At 47.4% G+C, this 20,002-nt stretch overlaps 1 protein-coding gene across 2 annotated transcripts in view; it reads right to left on the reverse strand.

Moving 5' to 3' along the window:
- Positions 1-11,757: 11,757 nt before the first annotated feature.
- TCF21 (transcription factor 21) overlaps positions 11,758-20,002 on the reverse strand; it is a 157,573-nt gene continuing 149,328 nt past the window's right edge. For both annotated transcript variants that reach the window (XM_038771291.1, XM_038771281.1), the window contains exons 2-3: positions 14,162-14,847; positions 11,758-12,134 (exon numbers count right to left, since the gene is read on the reverse strand). In XM_038771291.1, coding sequence (XP_038627219.1) covers positions 12,048-12,134; positions 14,162-14,608 — 534 coding nt within the window. In that variant the 5' untranslated portion in view covers positions 14,609-14,847 and the 3' untranslated portion in view covers positions 11,758-12,047. The remainder of the gene's footprint in view (positions 12,135-14,161; positions 14,848-20,002) is intronic.

Here is a 20,002-nt window from a genome sequence, read left to right on the forward strand (position 1 = left end):
GATTGTGTTTGCCCACCTAGAGAGAAAGACATTACTGTAGATTCAGCTTCAGGGACAAGTTTTATACAAGTATGGAAAAACGTTGTCCTGACTTTGAACTAGTGTACTTTGGGGATCCTGAATTTGCCAGTGCATTGCCACCAGGAGGAAATATGCTTGATTTATTTTTCTAGAAGGGGTGATGAATTACACAGCCATCCACACTTTCTGCAGGTGGCCAAAAGACAAGTTTAGGGGGTAATAATAATACTAATAATAATGGCATTTGTTAAGCAATTACTGTGTGCCAAGCACTGTTCTAAGCACTGGGGTAGATACAAGGTAATCAGGCTGGACACAGTTCCTGTCCCACATAGGGCTCACGGTCTTAATCCCCATTTTACAGATGAGGGAACTAGGTAAGATACAGAGAAGTTAAGTGACTTGCCCAAGTTCACACAGCAGACAACTGGAGGAGGTGAGATTAGAATTCATGACCTTCTGACACCCAGGCCCATGGTCTAAGGGCAGGCTGTGTTCAGGAGAACAAAACATCTCTGAGTCCTCAGCGGCAAACAAGGCTGTGTCCCTAACCACTTCAACAAGCTGTTGTTGAATATGGGAATCACTTTGGCCATACAAAAATTTGGGGGTTCCCAATCAAACCAGCCCTTTCCATTATGTGCAGAAGGAAAGACAGTGAGTTCCAACAAAACTGAATAATGCTGGTAAGGCTAGACAAACCCTCAGAGGCTAACGTAAAGATTTTGGGGATTCAATTCTAAAATAGAGGCACCATTCATTCATTCAATCATTTATTGAGCGCTTACTGTGTGCAGAGCACTGTACTAAGCGCTTGGGAACTACAAGTGGGCTACATGAAGAGATGGTCCCTACCCAACAGCGGGCACCATAGTGCTAAGGGTTAAAATGAATTTGATGTGAGGTTTATAAAAAACTAAGAACAGTATGGTAAATAGAAAAGAAACTCCTTCTCAAAGACATATTCTTAAGAAAAGGATCAAGGGTATTTTTCTTTTTTGTACCTGTCAGGGAAAAACAGAAATTCTGATAAGTGATCAGAGTAAGAGGGGGCAAATGCTGAGCCCAGGTACTATCATTCTAGGACTACCTGTACCAGTTGGTCTAGACTAGATTGTGAGTGCATCAGGAAGACAAATAGGATCCTGTTAAAAAAAAAGGCAAAAGAGTGAGCAAAGAATCTGTGTCACCTCTTCCTGGATGTATGTTTTCCGGCAAAAATCAATCAACCAATCACATTTTTTGAGCTCTTACTGTGTGCAGAATATTCATTCATTCAATTGTATTTATTGAGTGCTTACTGTGTGCAGAGCACTGTACTAAGCACTTGGGAAGTACAAGTAGGCAACATATAGAGACGGTCCCTACCCAACAATGGGCTCACAGTCTAGAAGGGGGAGACAGGTAAAACAAAACATGTAGACAGGTGTCAAAATCCATCAGAACAAAAAGAATTAAAGCTATATGCACATCATTAACAAAATATATAGAATAGTAAGTATGTACAAGTAAAATAAAGAGTAATGAATCTGTACAGATATATATATATATATTTATAAATGCTGTGGGGGAGGGGAGGGGGAGTACTGTACCTAGCCCTTGTGAGAGTATAACAGAGTTGGTAGACGTTCTCTGCCCACAGTTAGTTTACAATTTAGAACTAATTACAGCCTATAACAGTAACAAGCTTAAAAGGCTAAATGAACTAATTAAAAAAGAACTAATTATGCTGGAGAGAGGAGAATTCCGTAGTATTTACTAGAAGAAAAGGGGACGGGTAAAAGTGGTGTCAGGTCAGGAGAAGAGTGTGGAAAGTGAGAAGCAGTAGGAGACAGGAATGGATGGAAAGAGAGATAGATGAGAGGAAGGGGAGGAAAATAGCTAAATGTAATAGGGAGCAAATTAATTTAGGGTAAATTCCCTGTGAGATAAACAGGCAAAGGAGAAAAAAAAATAGACAGATTGGGCCACTGGGCTAATGCAGGAAAAGTGGATGAGACAAAGCCTTACTAAAATCACACCTCCTCCAAAAAGCCTTCCTGGATTATGCCCTCATTTCCCTTATCCCTCTCCCTTCTGTGTTGCCTAGGCACTTGGATCTGTACTCTTTAAGCACTTGATAGTCACCCCACCTTCAGCCCCACAGCACTTTATGTACATATCCAAAATTTATTTTAATGTCAGTCTCCTGCTGTAGACTGTAAGCTGCTGTTGGACAAGGACCTTGTCTACCAACTCTACTGCATTTTAATCTCCCAAGCACTTAGTGCAGCGTGGCTCAATGGAAAGAACCCAGGTTTAGGAGTCAGAGGATGCGGGTTCTAGTCCTGACTCTGCCACTTATCTGCTGTATGACCTTGGGCAAGCCACTTAACTTCTCTGTGCCCCAGTTACCTCACCTGTCAAATGGGGATTAAGACTGTGAGCCCCAAGCGAGACAACCTGATTACCTTGTATCTACCCCAATGCTTAGAACAATGCTCGGCTCATACTAAGCACTTAACAAATCCCATGATAATAATAATACAGTGCTCTGCACACAATATGAAAGAATGAATAAATAGTTGCTCATAAATACCACTGATTGACTGATTAAAAAGTAAGGACTAGTGTTGGGGGGAGGCAGAGAGGTCAACAAAGGAGGATGATGCAGTAGTCAAGGTGGGAGAAGATCAGCTTGGATCAGCGTAGTAGCACTTTGGTTGGAGAGGAAAGGGTAGATTTAAATGATGTTGTTAAGGGTAGAACAGACAGGATTTGGTGACAGATTGAATATGGGTTAAATAATAATAATAATGACATTTGTTAAGCACTTACTATGTGTGAAGCACTGTTCTAAGCACTGGGGGGATACAAGGTGATCAGGTTGTCCCACGTGGAGCTTACAGTCTTAATCCCCATTTTACAGATGAGGTAACTGAGGCACAGAGAAGTTAAGTGACTTGCCCAAAGTCACACAGCTGACAAGTGGCAGAGCCAGGATTTGAACCCATGACCTCTGGCTCCCAAGTCGTGCTCTTTCCACTGAGCCACGCTGCTTCAATGAGTGAGAGAGTTGAGCCGAGAATAATGCCAAATTTTGGGCATGTGAGACAGGCAGGATGGTGGTATTGTCGGCAGTGATGGGGGAGGACAGGTTTTGGGTGAGAAGATGATTAGTTCTATTTTGGATATGTTAAGTGTGAAGTATCAATGGGATTCGGACAAATAAAGTTGAATTACAAGTCCTCTAGGTTGTTAGCTCTTGGTGGGCTGGGAATTGTGTCTATCATCTCAGACGCTTAGTACAGTGCTGTGCACATAGTAAGCACTCAATAAATACGACTGGCCGACTGACTTGGACAAAAAAAATGAATTAGAACTATGCCTGGATGAAATATGAGAATAAATAACCAAATAGGCAAATTTAGTTTATGTTAAGGATCTCTACAAATACATAAGTGCGCGGGCTCAAAATATTTTGGTTCCATAAGGAAAGCCCACAGTAAGCGCTCAATAAATACGTTTGACTGATCTTTGTCTAAAGACTTACATCCAAGAAGACAGAGAAGCAGAAATCAAAAAGAGAAAAGGGATACCGCTAGTTGACTAGCACCCTTGTGTAGCCCCTAGGTCTTCCTGGTAGAGACAACTCTGGGAATCAGAGATTAGTTTCAATTACAAAGGGGCTGATAGCTCAAGCTCAAAGAGACACTTAGGAAGGCAGCTCTGAGGATACAATATTAGCAATGGTTCTCTTTTATTACTAGCCTAGGAAAACTCCACAGCCTCAGGACTATAAAAATGCGGCAGGATACTTGTGACAGAGCCTGTGAATTTTGATGCAGTCCAGTACATATTCAGTTTACTTGAATCAAAACCTCTCGATATACCTCTCAATCAAAACTACATAATTAATCATCAGACTCTGGAAATTGATGGGAACACGACCTTCTTAGTGACACCATCCTTATAATCATCATCATCATTAACACTATCACGCCGGGGGAAGAAAACAAAATGGACTAAATTCCTATCAGACACATGCAGTAGGAGAGATGCGTTGCCGAACTGTGAGCCCGTGTGAAGAGATGCCACCCTGCCTAGAGGAAGAATTTTAATTGCTTTACTTACTCCCTGGCTTAGTTCCATGTTTTACTAAGGAGTTATAAACCATTTTCTTTTGCCAAGTGTTTCTCAAATATTTTCATTAGTTATTTACAGGATTACCCTAGCAAGAACCAGGGATGGGGACTACTCTATTCGAGATGCATACTAATGGAGGAACAGGGAAAACCCAGGGGGTAAAAGAAAATTATTATTATTATACGTGTAAATCAAGCATTAGGAAATACATTTTTTAACGTCACAGTCCAGCCGGGATTGAGGTGATACGGTCAGTCTTCACAGCTCCAAAAGGGATGTCTCCACTATCCCAGCCCGACCTTGGATTAGAAAAGGGGCGATACTTTTCCCTGTCGGCCGGGTCAGTCCCTTAGAACGCGATTGTCAAACTCACAGCGGCTCTGGGAGGCTCGCAGGGCATCCAGCTGTCTCAGTGAAGGAGGTGAAGGCAATGAGGTTTGCCTCGGGCTCCAGGGCCCTGGTCCCGGCTGAAAGAGCTTCCCCTGCTGCTCCCCAGGATCATTCTGGAGGCTCTGGAGCAGAGCCTATGAGGAGAAGACCTAGGGCTGGTTGCTGAGCAGATGTGGAGAGTCTCCTCCAGCATATTCCTGCTCCTAATGCTAAGGCTGCTCCTGCTTCCTGCTCACCATCCTGTTCCTACTCCTACAGCTGCTGCGTCTTTTCCTGATCTTGCTCCTGCAGCTGATCCTGCTCCTTCTCCTGACGAGCTCGTGCTCCTCCACCTGCTGCTGCTCCCGCTCCCTCTCCTCCTGCTGCTCTGACCGCTGCTCCTCCTCCTTCTCCTGCTCCGCCTCCTGATCCTGCTCCTCCTTCCCCTACTCCTTCCTGCTCCTTCTTCTGCTCCAACTGCTACTCCTGATGCTTCTTGCTGCCAAAGGAGAAAAAATGATCTGGGGAGGGCGAGGATGGCTGCTTCTGCCTGTGTTCTTCTCATCGGTGCCTCTGTATTTCTTCCCATCTTTTTAAGTCTTCGTTGGCCTCTGTTTTCTTTGGACTCTCTCATATCTCTTTGCCTCTGTCCCTGTTTCTTTCTCTCTCTCCCCTTTATTCTTATTTTCTTTGGAATCTCTCTCATCTTGTTGCCTCTGTCCCTGTTTCTCTCTCTCTCCCCTTCTTATTTTCTTTGGAATCTATCTCATATTTCTTTTCTTCTCCCTATTTCTCTCCCCTTTCTTCTTATTTTCTTTGTAATCTCTCTCATATCTCTTTGCCTCCGTCCCTGTTTTTATCTCTCTCCGTCTTCTTCTTACCCCAGAAAATAACAGTTAGTTCTCCTGACCAATGTCATTTCCTTTCCTTCTATTAATAGTCTCCCAAATAAATGTATTAGTGAGTCCGAACAGCCTGTGTACGAACGACTGACTCACCACCGCGATGATCCCCGTGCCCATCCCCAGAATAAAATTGACTCAAGTAGCTGCTCCTTCGGGGAAATGATGAGAACTGCCAGGGAAAAGGAGAGCGGGACGGGGAGAGGGGGTTTGACTGAGTTTTTCAGAGTGTTCGAAGATTTAAGTTTATTTCCATTTCTCTTTACTCGTCCCAGTAGCCCTTCCCCTCCTCAGCTCTCGGCTCCAGGCCGGGCTTGCAGAGCTGTGGCTGGGTTATTATGCCGCTGGGCCACACTCCATCCTGGGCATCCAAGGGACACCCGCCATCTGGCCACTGCACCTTCGGTTCCTTTATTTTTCATAGTATTTGTTAAGCGTTTACTCGGTGCCAGGCACTGTACTAAGGGCTGGGGTAGGTAATAATAATAACTGTGGTATTTGTTAGGCACTCACTATGTGCCAGGCACTGTACTAAGAGCTGGGATGGATACCAGCAAATCAGGTTGGACACGGTCCCTGTCCCTCATGAGGCTTATAGTCTCAATCCCCATTTCACAGATGAGGTAATTGAGGCACAGAGAAGTGAGTGACTTGCCCAATATCAGGCAGGGGACAAGAGGCAGAGCTGGGATTAGAACCCAGGTCGTTCTGATTCCCAGTCCAGTGCTCTATCCACCGCTGCGGGGATTATTATTATCATTATTGTTGTTATCATCAATCGTATTTATTGAGCACTTACTATGTGCAGAGCACTGTACTAAGCGCTTAGCACTGTACTCTAGACTGTGAGCCCACCTTCTAGACTGTGAGCCCACTGTTGGGTAGGGACTGTCTCTATATGTTGCCAACTTGTACTTCCCAAGCGCTTAGTACAGTGCTCTGCACACATTAAGCGCTCAATAAATTTGATTGATTTTCATTGTTCTTGTTAAGCGTTTACTATGTGTCAAGCACTGTGCTAGATGATAAAAGACAATCAGATGAGACACAGGTCCGGTCCCACCTAGGGATCTCAGTCCAAGGGATTAGCAGACTCCATTCCAGCAGGCTGGAAACCTGCAAACATTCTCCTCCCCTGCCCGAGTCTTCTTGCTACCCCGCATCAGTCGCCAGAAGCCCCCCACAACCGGCGCCCTCCTCCCCGCCGTGGTTGCCCGGAGGGTCTGTGTCAGTTGACCTCGGGTTCCTCTCTGGGCCAGAGATTGGAAGTTCAGAGAGCGTAAACCGGGGTTGTAGAGGACATGGGTTCTAATCCCGCCTCCGCCACCAGTCTGCTGTGTAACTTTGGGCAAGCCACTTAACTTCTCTGTGCTCCAGTTACCTCATCTGTAAAATGGGGATTAAGACTGTGAGCCCCACGTGGGACAACCTACCTTGTATCTATCCCAGCGCTTAGAACAGTGCTTGGCATGTAGTAAGGGCAAATTAACAAATTACAAATTACAATAACAAATGGTATTAACAAATACCATCATCATTATCATTTATTATTTAGGGGCTCGGGGAAGACACTGGCTGCTGGTGACCAGGGACCCGTCGGAGAACAAACTCTCCTTTGGTCATTTTCGACTCCCGCAGTTCATCCTTTGCCTTAATGTTTTCGTGGGAAGACTATGTGGGCTCCCCTCCTCCCCACCCCACAAACACACAGACACGTACCTTCACACAATTGCGCCCAGCCACACAGGCGTGCACACAGAGCACGGGCTTGGGAGTTAGAAGTCGTGATTTCTAGTCCCGGCGCAGACACTTGTCTGCTGTGTGATCCGAAGGAGCGCGTGTGAACGCGTGTCTGGTGGCTGTGTTGTGGCGTTGTATGTGTGTGCTCACCTTGTAGGGGTGCATTCGTGCAAGTCATTTAACTTCTCTGTGCCTCAGTTACCTCATCTCTTAAATGAGGATTGAGACTGTGAGCCCCATGTGGGACAGGGACTGCGTCCAATCTGATTACCTTGTATCTACTCCAACGCTTTGAACAACGCTTAACAAATACCATAATTATTATTATTATTCACACGCGGACACAGCCCTCTCCCCGCAGGCATCCCCAGCGGTAATGATGGGGATGGTATTCGTTAAGTCCTCACTATGTTCCTGGAACTGTACTACGCGCTGGAGGGGATACAAGCAAATCAAGTTGGACACAATCCCTGTCCCATGTGGGGCTCAGAGTCTCAATCCCCATTTTACAGATGAGGTAGCTGAAGCCCAGAGAAGTGAAGTGACTTGCCCAGGGTCATTCAGCAGATAAGTGGCAGAGCCGGGATTAGAACCCATGACCTTCTGATTCCCAGGCCCCTGCTCTAGCCAATATGTCAAACTGCTGCAACACTGCTTAGAACAGTGCTTGCCAAAAAGTTGAACAAGGAGCAAAATTATTATCGCCGGAATTGCACACACTCCTCCCACACGCACGAACGCATCCCTACAAGGTGAGCACACACATACAACGCTCACAACACAGCCACCAGACACGCGTTCACATGCGCTCCTTCGGATCACACACGCGCGCACCGCAAAGACGTGCGCACCCGCGATGGCAAAGGGCAGAAGAGACATCCAGAAGCAGAGAAGCGTCGCGGGGAAATAAACCCGGGAAATCGATAATCATTTCCTTAGCAAAAAGACAGCTCTGCCCTTTCTGAAGGCACATCAACCCAGAGCAGGTGAAAAAAAAATGTTGGATTAGAAAACGTGAGGAAATGAATTAAACCATTTTTGTTCCTTCTCCAGTCCTTATCTACTTTCCCAAGAACATTCTCTCTCTCGCCCGGCTTTTCCCACGAGCAGAATGCAGAATGAGGAGCTAACGGAAAAAAAAAACCGGCTTCCCGGATTCTTTTTTTTCTCTCTCTCTGTTTAAGTAATAATAGTGCAGTTGACAAGCGGTGGGAGGGCCCCCATTAGGTGACACGTCAGGAGTGAAAATCACACGAGCCATCAGAAAGATAAAAAGGCGCTGCAAAAGCCCTTTGGAAATAGTTTAGAAGTGTGGAGTCTGATTATTTCTCCAGGCCGTTAGAGATGAAGCACCTATTTCCCTTCCCAGATGTTGGTACAGCAGGGAGGCTGCTAGGTTCTTCCTCTTCACTCATTCATTCATTCAATCGTATTTATTGAGCGCTTACTGTGTGCAGAGCACTGTACTAAGCGCTTGGGAAGTACAAGTCGGCAACGTACAGAGATGATCCCTACCCAACAACGGGTTCACAGTCTAGAAGGGGGAGACAGACAACAAAACAAAACGTGTTGCCAGTAGACCCGCTGCTAATTCATTCGGTTCTTTGGGGGGGATTTGCGGGGACCATAGTAGTCGTTGCCCGGTCGTTGAGACACACGGTCCCCGCTGCCTTCACAGAAAAGATCTCACACAACCCCGTCCCATTACAGGCATTCCCCTCCGGCAGCCAGACCCACACTCCGGGAGAGATTTTGGTAAGGGCGAGACCATGGAAGGGATTATTATTAATAATAATAATAGTGATATTTGTTAAGCACTTACAATATGCCAAGCACTGTATTTAGCGCTGGGGTGGATACAAGCAAATTGGGTTGGACACAGTCCCTGTCCCACGTGGGGCTCGCAGTCTCAATCCCCATATTACAGATGAGGTAACTGAGGCACAGAGAAGTAAATAGACTTGCCCAAGGTCACACAGCAGACAAATGGCCCATGACTTTCTGAACCACCAGGCCCCCTGCTGTGAAAGAACTAATCTCTCTCTGGGTATTTCTGATCCCTCCAGGGAGAGCCTCACATCGATAGATTCGCAGTATTGCTTCCACGGAATGCTGCGATTCTTTCTCGGCAGGAAAAAAGAGGATTTTTTCCTTCTCCTCTCCTTCCTTCTTTTCTCTCTTTTCTCTCTCTTTTCTTCTCTCTTTCCTTCTCCTCTTTCCCCTTGAGGGTGTTCACTAAATGTTAATTGACTGTTGACTGGATCCCCATTAGCACCGACGGAGAACGAACATCTGCGGGAGTATCTTAACGACACCTGCTCCGAGGATGTTAACTCCAGCTCCGCGGCTCTCAGAGTTTAGTCGAATGGAGAGACTATTTTGGGGGTTTTCTTCTAGCCCTCCCAGCCAAGAAACCCACTTCTTCCGAGCTCCAATGCGCGGTGTAAAGACGCAGCAGCGACAGTAGCAAGACCATTCAAGTTCCCTAACCCCCTTCTTACTTGAAGGAGTGGATTGCAGGATCGTCTCTCCCTCTGCCCTTCGTTAGATGTAACCTCGCTCTTTGCCCTTGTGCAGGCTGCAGGCCATAATCCGACTGAGATAAAGAAGTGTTAGCTCCCCCAAAAGTGGACTGGGATTTATTGGAACCGCACTGGTTCAGACGTCAAAGAAAGGCCCAAACAAGGCCTCAGTCCAACCTCAGCTAAGCGGGGAACCCTGACTTACTCATTCTTTATTCAATCGTATTTATTGAGCGCTTCTTGTGTGCAGAGCACTGTACTAAGCGCTTGGGAAGTACAAGTCGGCAACATATAGAGACGGTCCCTACCCGACAACGGGCTCACAGTCTAGAAGGGGGAGACAGACAACAACAACAAAAAACATGTAGACAGGTGTCAAAACCATCAGAATAAATAGAATTACAGCTAGAAGTTGATGCTTTGGGCCCTGCTCCTGGGAAGCTCATCACCACCTGGACTTTCGAGGAAAAAATGCAAGGCAGGTGCAGCGGGGATAGAGGATGCCCCAATCTAGATAGGGGTGTCGGAGAAAACCAGAAACCTAGAGCAAAGAAACACCCGCACCTGAGGGAGTCTAGTGGTGATTCGGCCTCCTCTCCCCAGCTCTTTAGAATGTAAACCCTTCAGCTTGTAAACGTGGTTTATCTCGGAGCTGCATGTTCCCACCCTCACCGCCCAGATTCCCCTAGCAATGGCCCAGGGCTACCCTTCTGCCTTGGGGGAGGCGTGTTGAGGATTGGGGTGACGGACAGGAGGGGTGTCAATAAAAACACTAATTTGAACAGAGCGGGGTGCGGGGGGGGGGAGGATGAGGACATCGACAGAAAGAGCAAGTGAAGCGGAAATTTAAAGGCCCTCTGCTAGTAATAACAATATAAATAACCAAAGACATCTTGTAAACAGTACGGTCATAACCCTGGAACATTAAACAGCCCCGGTGCCATTTGGAGCATCAGCCGGCCTCTCCCCTCCAATGGCACAGCCCCCTCGCTCCCTGGGTAAATCGCTCTGTTTATCTCAGCCTAATCTCCTCCCAGACGAGCTGATCAATAGGCTGGAAGATGTTTAAATTAAAAATCCGAGGAAGGCGGAAGCCCTGCCAAGGAAACTCCTTCGTCACCCCCAGCCCCCCTCTCCCCACCGCCCATGCATGAGAATAATAACACCCAGTTAAAATGGGGCCGGGGCGAGGGGGGAGGCCAGCCCTGGATAAACTCAGACGAAAGTTCTCAGACATCCCTCGGGGCTTTCGTTTTCCCCTCGAGGGGAAACCTAGGTTGCTTAGTTGAATTCCACTCCTGGAAACGATGCAAACCAACACCGCGTCCCGAAGCGTTGGAGGCCCCGCAGCCACTTCGGCCTAGGGACCTTGCCCACGTTTCTCCTGTGCGAGGTTCGCTTTCCTCACCGGATTGTCTGGTCAGCTTCGGACGCTCTTCCCCCTCGCACTCACTCCCTCGAGCAAATTTCCTTCTAAATGAAAATGGAAGAAAGGTGCAGAATATATCGGCCATGGTTATTTTGTTTCAAAGGTTAAACCCTTCCCCTCTTCCCACTCTCCAAAGCATACACACCCATAACCTCTAAAGCGCGATTTCGTAGTAAGGATAGAAAACAAACATCTCCTTCTAGACCGTGAGCCCGTTTTTGGGTACGGACCGTCTCTGTATGTTGCCAATTTATACTTGCCAAGCACTTAGTACAGTTCTCTGCACACAGTAAGCGCTCAATAAATACGATTGGATCTCCCAACACCGTGAGTCGGACGCGTTTGGGTGCTGGTAGGACTACTCGCTAGGGCTCGATGTGGAGTGCAAAATGCCTAGAAACGCGACCATTTCACGTCCAAATAATAATTCCGCCCGCATCTTTCCCAGCCCCTTACGCCCTCGCTCTATCCCTGTTTTTAAAAGAAAAAAAAATACAGCGGTGTCTTGGGTTTTCTTCAATATAAAGAAAGATTTATTCACAGAAATGGCAAAACCTGCCTGAAGGAAAAATATATCTTTTAAAGTGAATTATTATTTTATAATTGTGACTCTCAAAGTCATCTATTCTAGGAATCTACATTTTCACAACATATTATACAAAAGATACACGTTGGTAGTTTTTATTATATATTTATAGGTATTTATATACAGTATTGCACTTGAACCAGCAAGGCTTCCCGGTGGGGCTGAACATTGTAGAGGGTAATAAAGTTAAATAGATGGGAATTCTGAATGTACATTTGGTCTCCTCTTTGGAAATGAATCTCCTCGTCGCCAATTAAGTGTTCTTTAGGGGGGCGGGAGAGGGAGAGACCGAGGGATTTCTCGGTCCCCGCTCCCTCCTGGGGCGCGCCTCTCCCCATCTCGCAGTTCCTGGGTCAGGATGCTGTGGTCCCGCACAAACGAGTCACGTTCACTTCTTTCAGGTCGCTCTCGGGTTTTCCGGCCACCATGAAGGGCCAAGTCTGCAGCCAGGAGAGACGGGGAGGGGGGCAAGTGGGAAAGGAAGGAAGGGAGGGAGGCATTTTTAGAAGAGTTAGAAGTGGGGTGGGTGGAGGAGAAATTCGTTATTTTTGTAATTGAGTCTGTGTGTAAATTCGCGGTGTGTTGGAAAAAACTAGAAGCCGTGGTCACCCAAGGCGGCAGGTTTTTTTCCCCCTTTTTTTCCGGGGATGAGGCGGGAGGGGGTGCCGAGGGAGAAATGACAGGGAACAGGTAGTAGCGTCAACTAGGCCGGAAAATGACCTGCCTCTGTTGAACCAACCTAACGGCTGGCCTAGAAAGCAGTCAACTTGGAGAGGCGGTTGGGCGCATCTCGCTCTCCCCCACTCCTTGCTTCTTTACCTTCTTATCTTCGATTTTCTACAATCTATCTGTCTTTCTCCTCTGAACCTTCTCTAATTCCCAGTCCATCTCTCGGTATGTAGGTTCACAAGTCCTTGATTCGAGTGTGAGCCCGACCAGAGAAGGTCCCAGTCCGAAGATCCGATTGTGTCTGGGGAACACACAGTGAACATAGCCTAGCCCAAAGCTGCTTTCTGAACCGGGCCAGCTCCCTGGAGACTACTGGTCTTCTGGACCCGAGTGCTTTTTCTCCTGGGCCTGCGTGAGATCCATTAAAATGGTTTCCAAAAGACACAAAAGCTCAGCTTCCGTGTCAGAGCCTTCCCCAATATTTCAGTTTTAATGAGAGAATAGCAGTTAATGACTCTTGGTATTTTTTAAATCTTAATTCAAACCCAAAGCAAATTATTCTCTCAGGCAAAATAACCTCACACCGTCCCCTCCCGTCAAAGCCTTTTGAAGACAGTTCTAGAGGCCCGACCAGTACAGACGGATCCGACGCGGTTTTAGGAAAATCGGCGCGTGAACGAGCGGCTTTTCCCTGACCTTTGGCCTAGAAAGGCTTGAGGTTTGAAATTGTAATAATAAAAAGAGGATAACGAGGATAGTTTCCCTCACCTTAGGGAGAGAGACAGGGAAATGGGAAAACATTTTTGTCTTCTTTCTTTTTAAAGAAGCTGCCCGGATTTAAATAGGTCGGTGCTCTGGCCTGGTCTGGCAATACTGAAGAGTCTGGCTTTAAAGCCAGAGCTTCCTAACCTTGAAGGAGCGAATTCCCCCACCCGCCTTGGGAAGAAAATTCTCCTAGAAGAGACAAAGATGAGGCGTCTCTCGACACCGTGGTGTTTTCAGAGCTCCCGCCTTCTAGCGGATTTTCTGTTTTTGAAGGTTGAAAGGAATCACAACACATCATCTGAGAGAATGGGTTTAGGGAGGGGGTGGAAAAGAGGGGGCGTGGATGGAGACGAGATTCACCTCCAGAAAGCAAAGCCCTCTGCTGAGATCCGCGTCCATCTCCTCGGGAATTCATTCATTCAATCGTATTAATTGAGTGCGTACTGTGTGCAGAGCACTGTACTAGGCGCTTGGACAATACGATTCAGCAATAGAGACAATTGGCACCCCGGGTGGCTGGACATCCCTGTTCCATCTTCTTCCCGGGGGAGGCTGCCTTCCTTCTCCTCCCCCGGACCTAACCAAAGCCCAAGTTACAATCTGTGGACCGTACTGAGCTCTTTTTATGTGCAGAGCGCCAGGCTGGATACAAAGAAAGCAGCCTTAGAGAAAAAGGTAAGGAAAGAAGGAGGTTGGCCAGGACAGCGGGAGTTTCCACTATTCCCTGGACTCCCATGAAACGGATAACAATAATAATGATGGCATTTATTAAGCGCTTCCTACATGCAAAGCACTGTTCTAAGCGCTGGGGAGGTTACAAAGTGATCATGTTGTCCCACGGGGGGCTCATAGTCTTAATCCCCATTTTCCAGATGAGGTCACTGAGGCCCAGAGAAGTGAAGTGACTTGCCCCAAGTCACACAGCTGACAGTTGGAGGAGCCGGGATTTGAACCCATGACCTCTGACTCCAAAGCCCGGGCTCTTTCCCACCCACCCACCCCCAGAGAGAAAGGCAGGCTAAGGGGAGCTCACCAGGTTGACCGGATGGATGTATCCGTTCTCGTACTTGTCATTGGCCAGGATCTGCCTGAGGTGTGCGATGTAGCTGGACGCCAGCCTCAGCGTGTCCAGCTTGGACAGCTTCGTGTCCGGGGGCACCCAGGGCAGCGTGGTCTTGAGCCTGGAGAAAGCCTTGCTCAGCACCCGCATCCGGGCCCGCTCCCTGGCATTGGCCGCGTTGCGCTGGACCTGTTTTCCCTCTTGGCTCACCCCGTTCAAGGGGCTTTTCTTGCTGGGGGCCTTCCGCCTCTTGCCCGGCCCCGCGCGGCCTTTCTGGGGGGACCCACTCTCGCAGAGGGACCCCTCTTCGTTGCTCTCCGTGGAAGTCCCAAACTCCTTGTTAGAATCCACTTTCAGGCCGTCGCTTTCCATCTCCACCTCCTGCAGGTCTTCCGCATCACTGAGGGAGCCGGTGGACATAGTCTGGGGCAGAGGGGCGCGGGGGCAGAAGAGGGAAGGAGGGGAGGAGCTGGAGCTCCCCAGGCCTGGACCCCCAACTGCAGGGTGGTTTGGAGGATTCGCTCTTGATGGCCACTCCGTGTCTCCCCTCGCCCGGTCGCCGGGCTCGCTCCTGGGAAGGGGGATTTGGAGTCCTGGGGCTCTTAGGAGTCACTCCACCCCCTGAAGTCGGGGTCCTTCCCGGAGAGTGAGACACAGAGCTAGAGGAGTGAGAGAGAGAGAGAGAGAGAAAGAAAGAGAGAGCAAGGAAGGGAGTGAGCTGAGGAATTTGGTGGACACTAGTAATTTATCTGGGGAATAGAGAGGCGGTTCCCTGAAACCCAGGGGAGGGGCTCAGCTCGGCCTCAGACACACTCAGAAACCCCACATTCAACAGCAGGGCTCTCACACATACACTCTCACCGACCTCCCCCAAGCCTCTCCCCTGCCCTGCCCTCCCACTCCCACCCCCACCCCAACTCATTTCTAACTTGTCCCTCAAAGGGTCTTCACCTCCCTCCTCCTCCACCTCCCCCATCTCCTCCTCCTCTTCCTCCTTTTCCTCCTTCTCCTACTCCTCTTTCTCTTCCTCCACCTCACCATCTCTCCTCCTCCTTTTCCTCCTTCTCCTACTCCTCTTTCTCCTCCTTCACCTCCTCTTCTCCCCTCCTCCTCCTTCCCCCCTCCTCCTCTTTTTCTAGTTTGCTCCTCATATGAGCGCTATGAGCCACCCCTTCTCGACTCCCCTTCCCCTGCTCATCAGGGTAAATCCAACAGTGGGGGAGGGGCGGGTAAGGCAGAGAGACCCCCTCCCCCCTTTAAGGATGCTCCATCCTCCCTCCAAGACCCGATCTCACTAACCCTAAGTCTTTAGAGCTCAACCTTCTTGCCTCCACAGAAAAAAAAAAAACTGAGGGGTCCTCCCACCCCTTGAGGAAACCCACTCCCTTAAAACAGTTTCTCAGGAGTCGGCAGCAGGACCCTCTCCTTAGCCCACCCCCACCCCCACCCCCGGGGGATCACGAGGACAAAATTGCTTTAGGATGGAATAGAAGATTAGAGTACCATAATAATTGTAATTTGTGGAATTTATTCATTCATTCATATTTACTGGGCACTTACTGTGTGCAAAGCACTGTACTACGTGCTTGGGAGAGTACAGTACAACAATAAACAGTGACATTCCCTGCCCACAACGAGCTTATATTTACATTGCACCAAGCACTGTACTGAGCACTAGGGTAGATACCAGATAATTCCTGATTGTCCCCTCTCCAGCCCCTCATCAGTCTATATGCACATGCACATGAGCACACATGTATGTGAAAAACACATATGCACATAAATACACAGCCACACAAACGGTAATATATATGCACTTAGGAAAGTATTTTCCTGAGAAAGAACTAGGTAGGTGTCTAATTAGCACTCATGCAAAGTGCACACCTACCTCCAATGAATAAGAACCCCCAAATCAATTTAAATGCTGCCCAAGTTTCTTTCTACTATATAATATACTGCATATTATATAGTAGAAAGAAACTATACCTATACAGAGTCCAAATGCTTCTCTTGGTCTAGACAATCTCTCCTTTCCCTCCTTAACGAAGGCTGGGTGGGTATTTGGGGAATTCTCCCTGGCCCTCCTCCTTAGTAAAGGAACCCGGCTTTCTGAAGTTCCCCTGACTCTTCCATCGCTAACCTGTGGGGTCCCGGGATACATTTCAGCTGTGGAGTCACCTTCCTAGCCCTGAAGTTTGGAGTACCCCTTCACTCCCACCTCCTGCCACTCCCTGACACCCCATCCTTTGCTCCCCACCTCCTGACATTCTATCTTTTGTCCCCCACCCTCTGCCTCACCACCTTCACTGCTGCCCCACATTTTATCCCCCTTGTCCCCCTGCTTCCCCATCTTTAGCTCCCACCCCCTGCCGTCCCATCCTTATCCCTTCATCCTCCTAAGGCCCCATCCTTTTCCCCTTCCTCCCTCTGGAAGGCCCCCTGCATCAACCTGATGGACAGCGAGTGTGGCCTGTGGGGGTTTCTGATCCATCTTGAACCACTCACAGCCTAAACAGTTGTCCCCAAAGCAAACTCTTTAGGCTCCATGTGAAAGTAAAGCTCTCCTGAGGGCTTTCTGAAATTTCCAAAACGAAAGTGAGGAACAGAAAGCGGTGAAACTCTCTTAGGGGCCCTTTTTCAGGTTCTCCCTGAACCTGTGGAGTCCAGAAGAAGAGATCTAAATGGAGAGTAGCTTCTTCCCATTTGGCTTACAGATAGCAATGCCCTCGCCATAGGATAAGGACATTAAGATATCATATCTCTAAACCCTGGGCTCTGTGGGGAATTCACTAACCTCAGACGTTTTGTTTTTCTAGCAGTGCCCTGTTTGCTTTTTCCTTGTGCTGGAAACTAAACAGATTGTCAGCATATCAGTCTTTATTAATGAATTAGGGTTTGTTCCCTTCCCGCTTCACTATAACATCCTCACAGTGGATCCAAATTTTGCTAATCACCAGTGTAGAGATTTATGGGCTTTCTTATTTTCTGTTGTTTGTGCAGGTGGAGATTTAAATGGCCATATCCAACACTAAGATTTATGGGGCAAGTGATTGATGTTATAAACCAGGAAAAGGACTCTTCCCACAGCAAGGATGACAGCAATATCAAGTTGAAGTTGCTTTTGTCTTCACGCACAAATGACCTGCAACTAAGGCTATAAAGTGCAATAATTTTATCAGCAGTCCAAGACAACTCTAGGAGGACACCGGCAGGCCTGTTAAATGTTTCCCCGTTGACTCGCAAACCAGTTTTCTTTGAATTGCCCCCTTTTTCTCTAAGTGTTGATAAGATAGGAAGGCAAAAGTTATTTTTAGAGGCCAGAACAGCTCTGTAGAAAGAGCACTTTCCAGTACTTTTCTAAAACATATCCAGGTTTAGTCCATGTGTGTGCAAGGCAATGTCATCTGTAGTACCTTTCAGAAGCAAACTTATTCTTCCATCCCTTGAAATGTGGATGAGGATCGAAAGTAGGGTTAGAGGTAGTAAGTGGGAGTCAGCACCCTGGTTCTTCCATCTGTTACTCTGATTTTTTGAGCCCCTTGGGGGTTTGCTTGCTTCTGTACAGGGAGGACTTTTCCCTCCTGTAGCTGTGCTGTTCCTGGCCAGAGAACACATCACCTTCTATGTTATTTTTTGACTGCTAAGGCAGCAGGGGAAAAAGGGCTTGCTGATGACCCTCCTCTGTCTGCCATCCTTTCCCTTCAGATTAGCCATAATTACTCCACAACAGTCATGCTGGGCTCTGGGCCATGAGGTGAATTATCCACAAGCCAGGTCCTGACAAATCGATCCCACTGAAGGCTGGAAGGAAGGGAGAAAAGAGAAGCGGCATGGTCTGTTGGAAAGAGCAAGGGGGCTGGGAATCAGAGGATCTGAGTTCTAGTCCCTGCTCTACCATTTGCCGTCTTTGTGACCTGGATCAAGTCACTTGACTTCTCCGTGCCTCAATTTCCTGTTCTGTGAAATGGGGATTAAATACCTATTCTCCTTCTTGATTAGACTGTGAGCCCCACATGGTACAGAGATCGTGTCCAACTTGATGGACTTGTATATATCCCAGAGTTTAGAGAAGCAGCGTGGCTCAGTGGAAAACAGCCCGGGCTTTGGAGTCAGAGGTCATGGGTTCAAATCCCGGCCCCACCAATTGTCAGCTGTGTGACTTTGGGTAAGTCACTTAACTTCTCTATGCCTCAGCTACCTCATCTGTAAAATGGGTATGAAGAGTGTGAGCCCCCCGTGGGACAACCTGATTACCTTGTAACCTCCCCAGCGCTTAGAACAGTGCTTTGCATATAGTAAGCACTTAATAAATGCCATTACTATTATTATTATTACTTGCCACATAGTAAGCACTTAATAAACACCACAAATAAAGGGTGTGGAGAGGAGAAGGTGCGTCAGAGGGCCTGGTCTACTGTGTGGATAGAGGGATAAGGTGTTGGTGATGAAACAGAAGTCAGCAAACGTAATACTTTCTGCAGCAGAGTATAGACACTGACTGCTTAGTATGCAATTTGAGAATCTTGGAAGGGTGGAGGTGCACTAAAAGTTGCTATTTGACATGAATTTCCTTGCCAACTCTACATTCGCAAAAGCAGGAGAGATGATTTACTGGACACACCTTCCTCGGCTGAGCATGTTTTTGGAGGGAGATTTTTGGAGGGGGAAATTTAGTTTTGCCTGCAAACTACACAAATCAGCTTGTGCGATAGAGCTGGAGCTGGGTGGACAGGAACATCAAGGAGGCCTATTCCTCTGACTTTACCAGAGAAGCCTGCTGTGTGATTATCAGTCAATTTCAGCATCCATTAAAGCAGCAGCAGCTATCATTTATGCATAGTCTCAGGCTAAACTGGGATTCAGCCAGGAGAGTCCTAATTTTTATTTATTTATGGTACTTATTACATGTTTACTATGTGCCAGGGCACTGTACTAAGCGCTGGGGTAGACACAAGCGAGTCAGGTTGGACACCATCCATGTCCCATATGAGGCTCACAATCTTAATCCCCATTTTACAGATGAAGTAACTGAGGCACAGAGGAGTTAAGTGACCTGCCCAGGGTCACAAGACAGACAAGTGGCCACACAGGATTGGAACCCAGGTCCTCTGATTCCTAAACCTGTGCTCTAAACTCTCTGTGGGCAGGGAACATTTCTACCAACTCTGTTGTATTTTACTCTCCCAAGTGCTTAGTACAGTGCTCTGCACACAGAAAACACTTAATAAAATACCATTGATTGAAACAAAAAATATTAGTTACAAAGCTGTCGTCCTGGGCACTTTCTTTGCTGGCCAATTCATAGTAATAATTATGGTATTTGTTAAGCATTTACCTATGTGCCAGCCACTGTATTAAGCACTGGGGTGATTACAAGCAAATTGGGTTGGACACAGTCCCTGTCTTGCATGGGGCTCACAATCTCAATCCCCATTTTACCGATGAAGTAACTGAGGCCCAAAGAAGTGAAGTGACTGGACCAAGGTCACCCAGCAGGCAAGTGGCAGAGCCAGGTTTAGAGCCCATGACCTTCTAACTTCCAGACCTGTGCTCTATCCCTTACACCACCATGCCATGAAGAAACCAGGTGAGATCCAAGGCCTTTTTTAAATTCTTGTAAAGGTTTGCCTGGTCCCTGACTTGTGCACTGTTGGTTACTGATAGACAAAACAAATTTCTGAAACATTTAATTGTACCAGGACCTTGGTCATGGATAAAATTATTATTTAAGTTTATACAACCTCTTTTGTTCAGTGCCTTTTAGAGACATGGTCGTAGGGCAGTGACAAGCATTATGAGTTGTCAAGCTATCTA

This window comes from Tachyglossus aculeatus, chromosome 2 (genome assembly GCF_015852505.1).
Source record: "Tachyglossus aculeatus isolate mTacAcu1 chromosome 2, mTacAcu1.pri, whole genome shotgun sequence".
In the NCBI taxonomy this organism is placed as follows: Eukaryota; Metazoa; Chordata; class Mammalia; order Monotremata; family Tachyglossidae; genus Tachyglossus; species Tachyglossus aculeatus.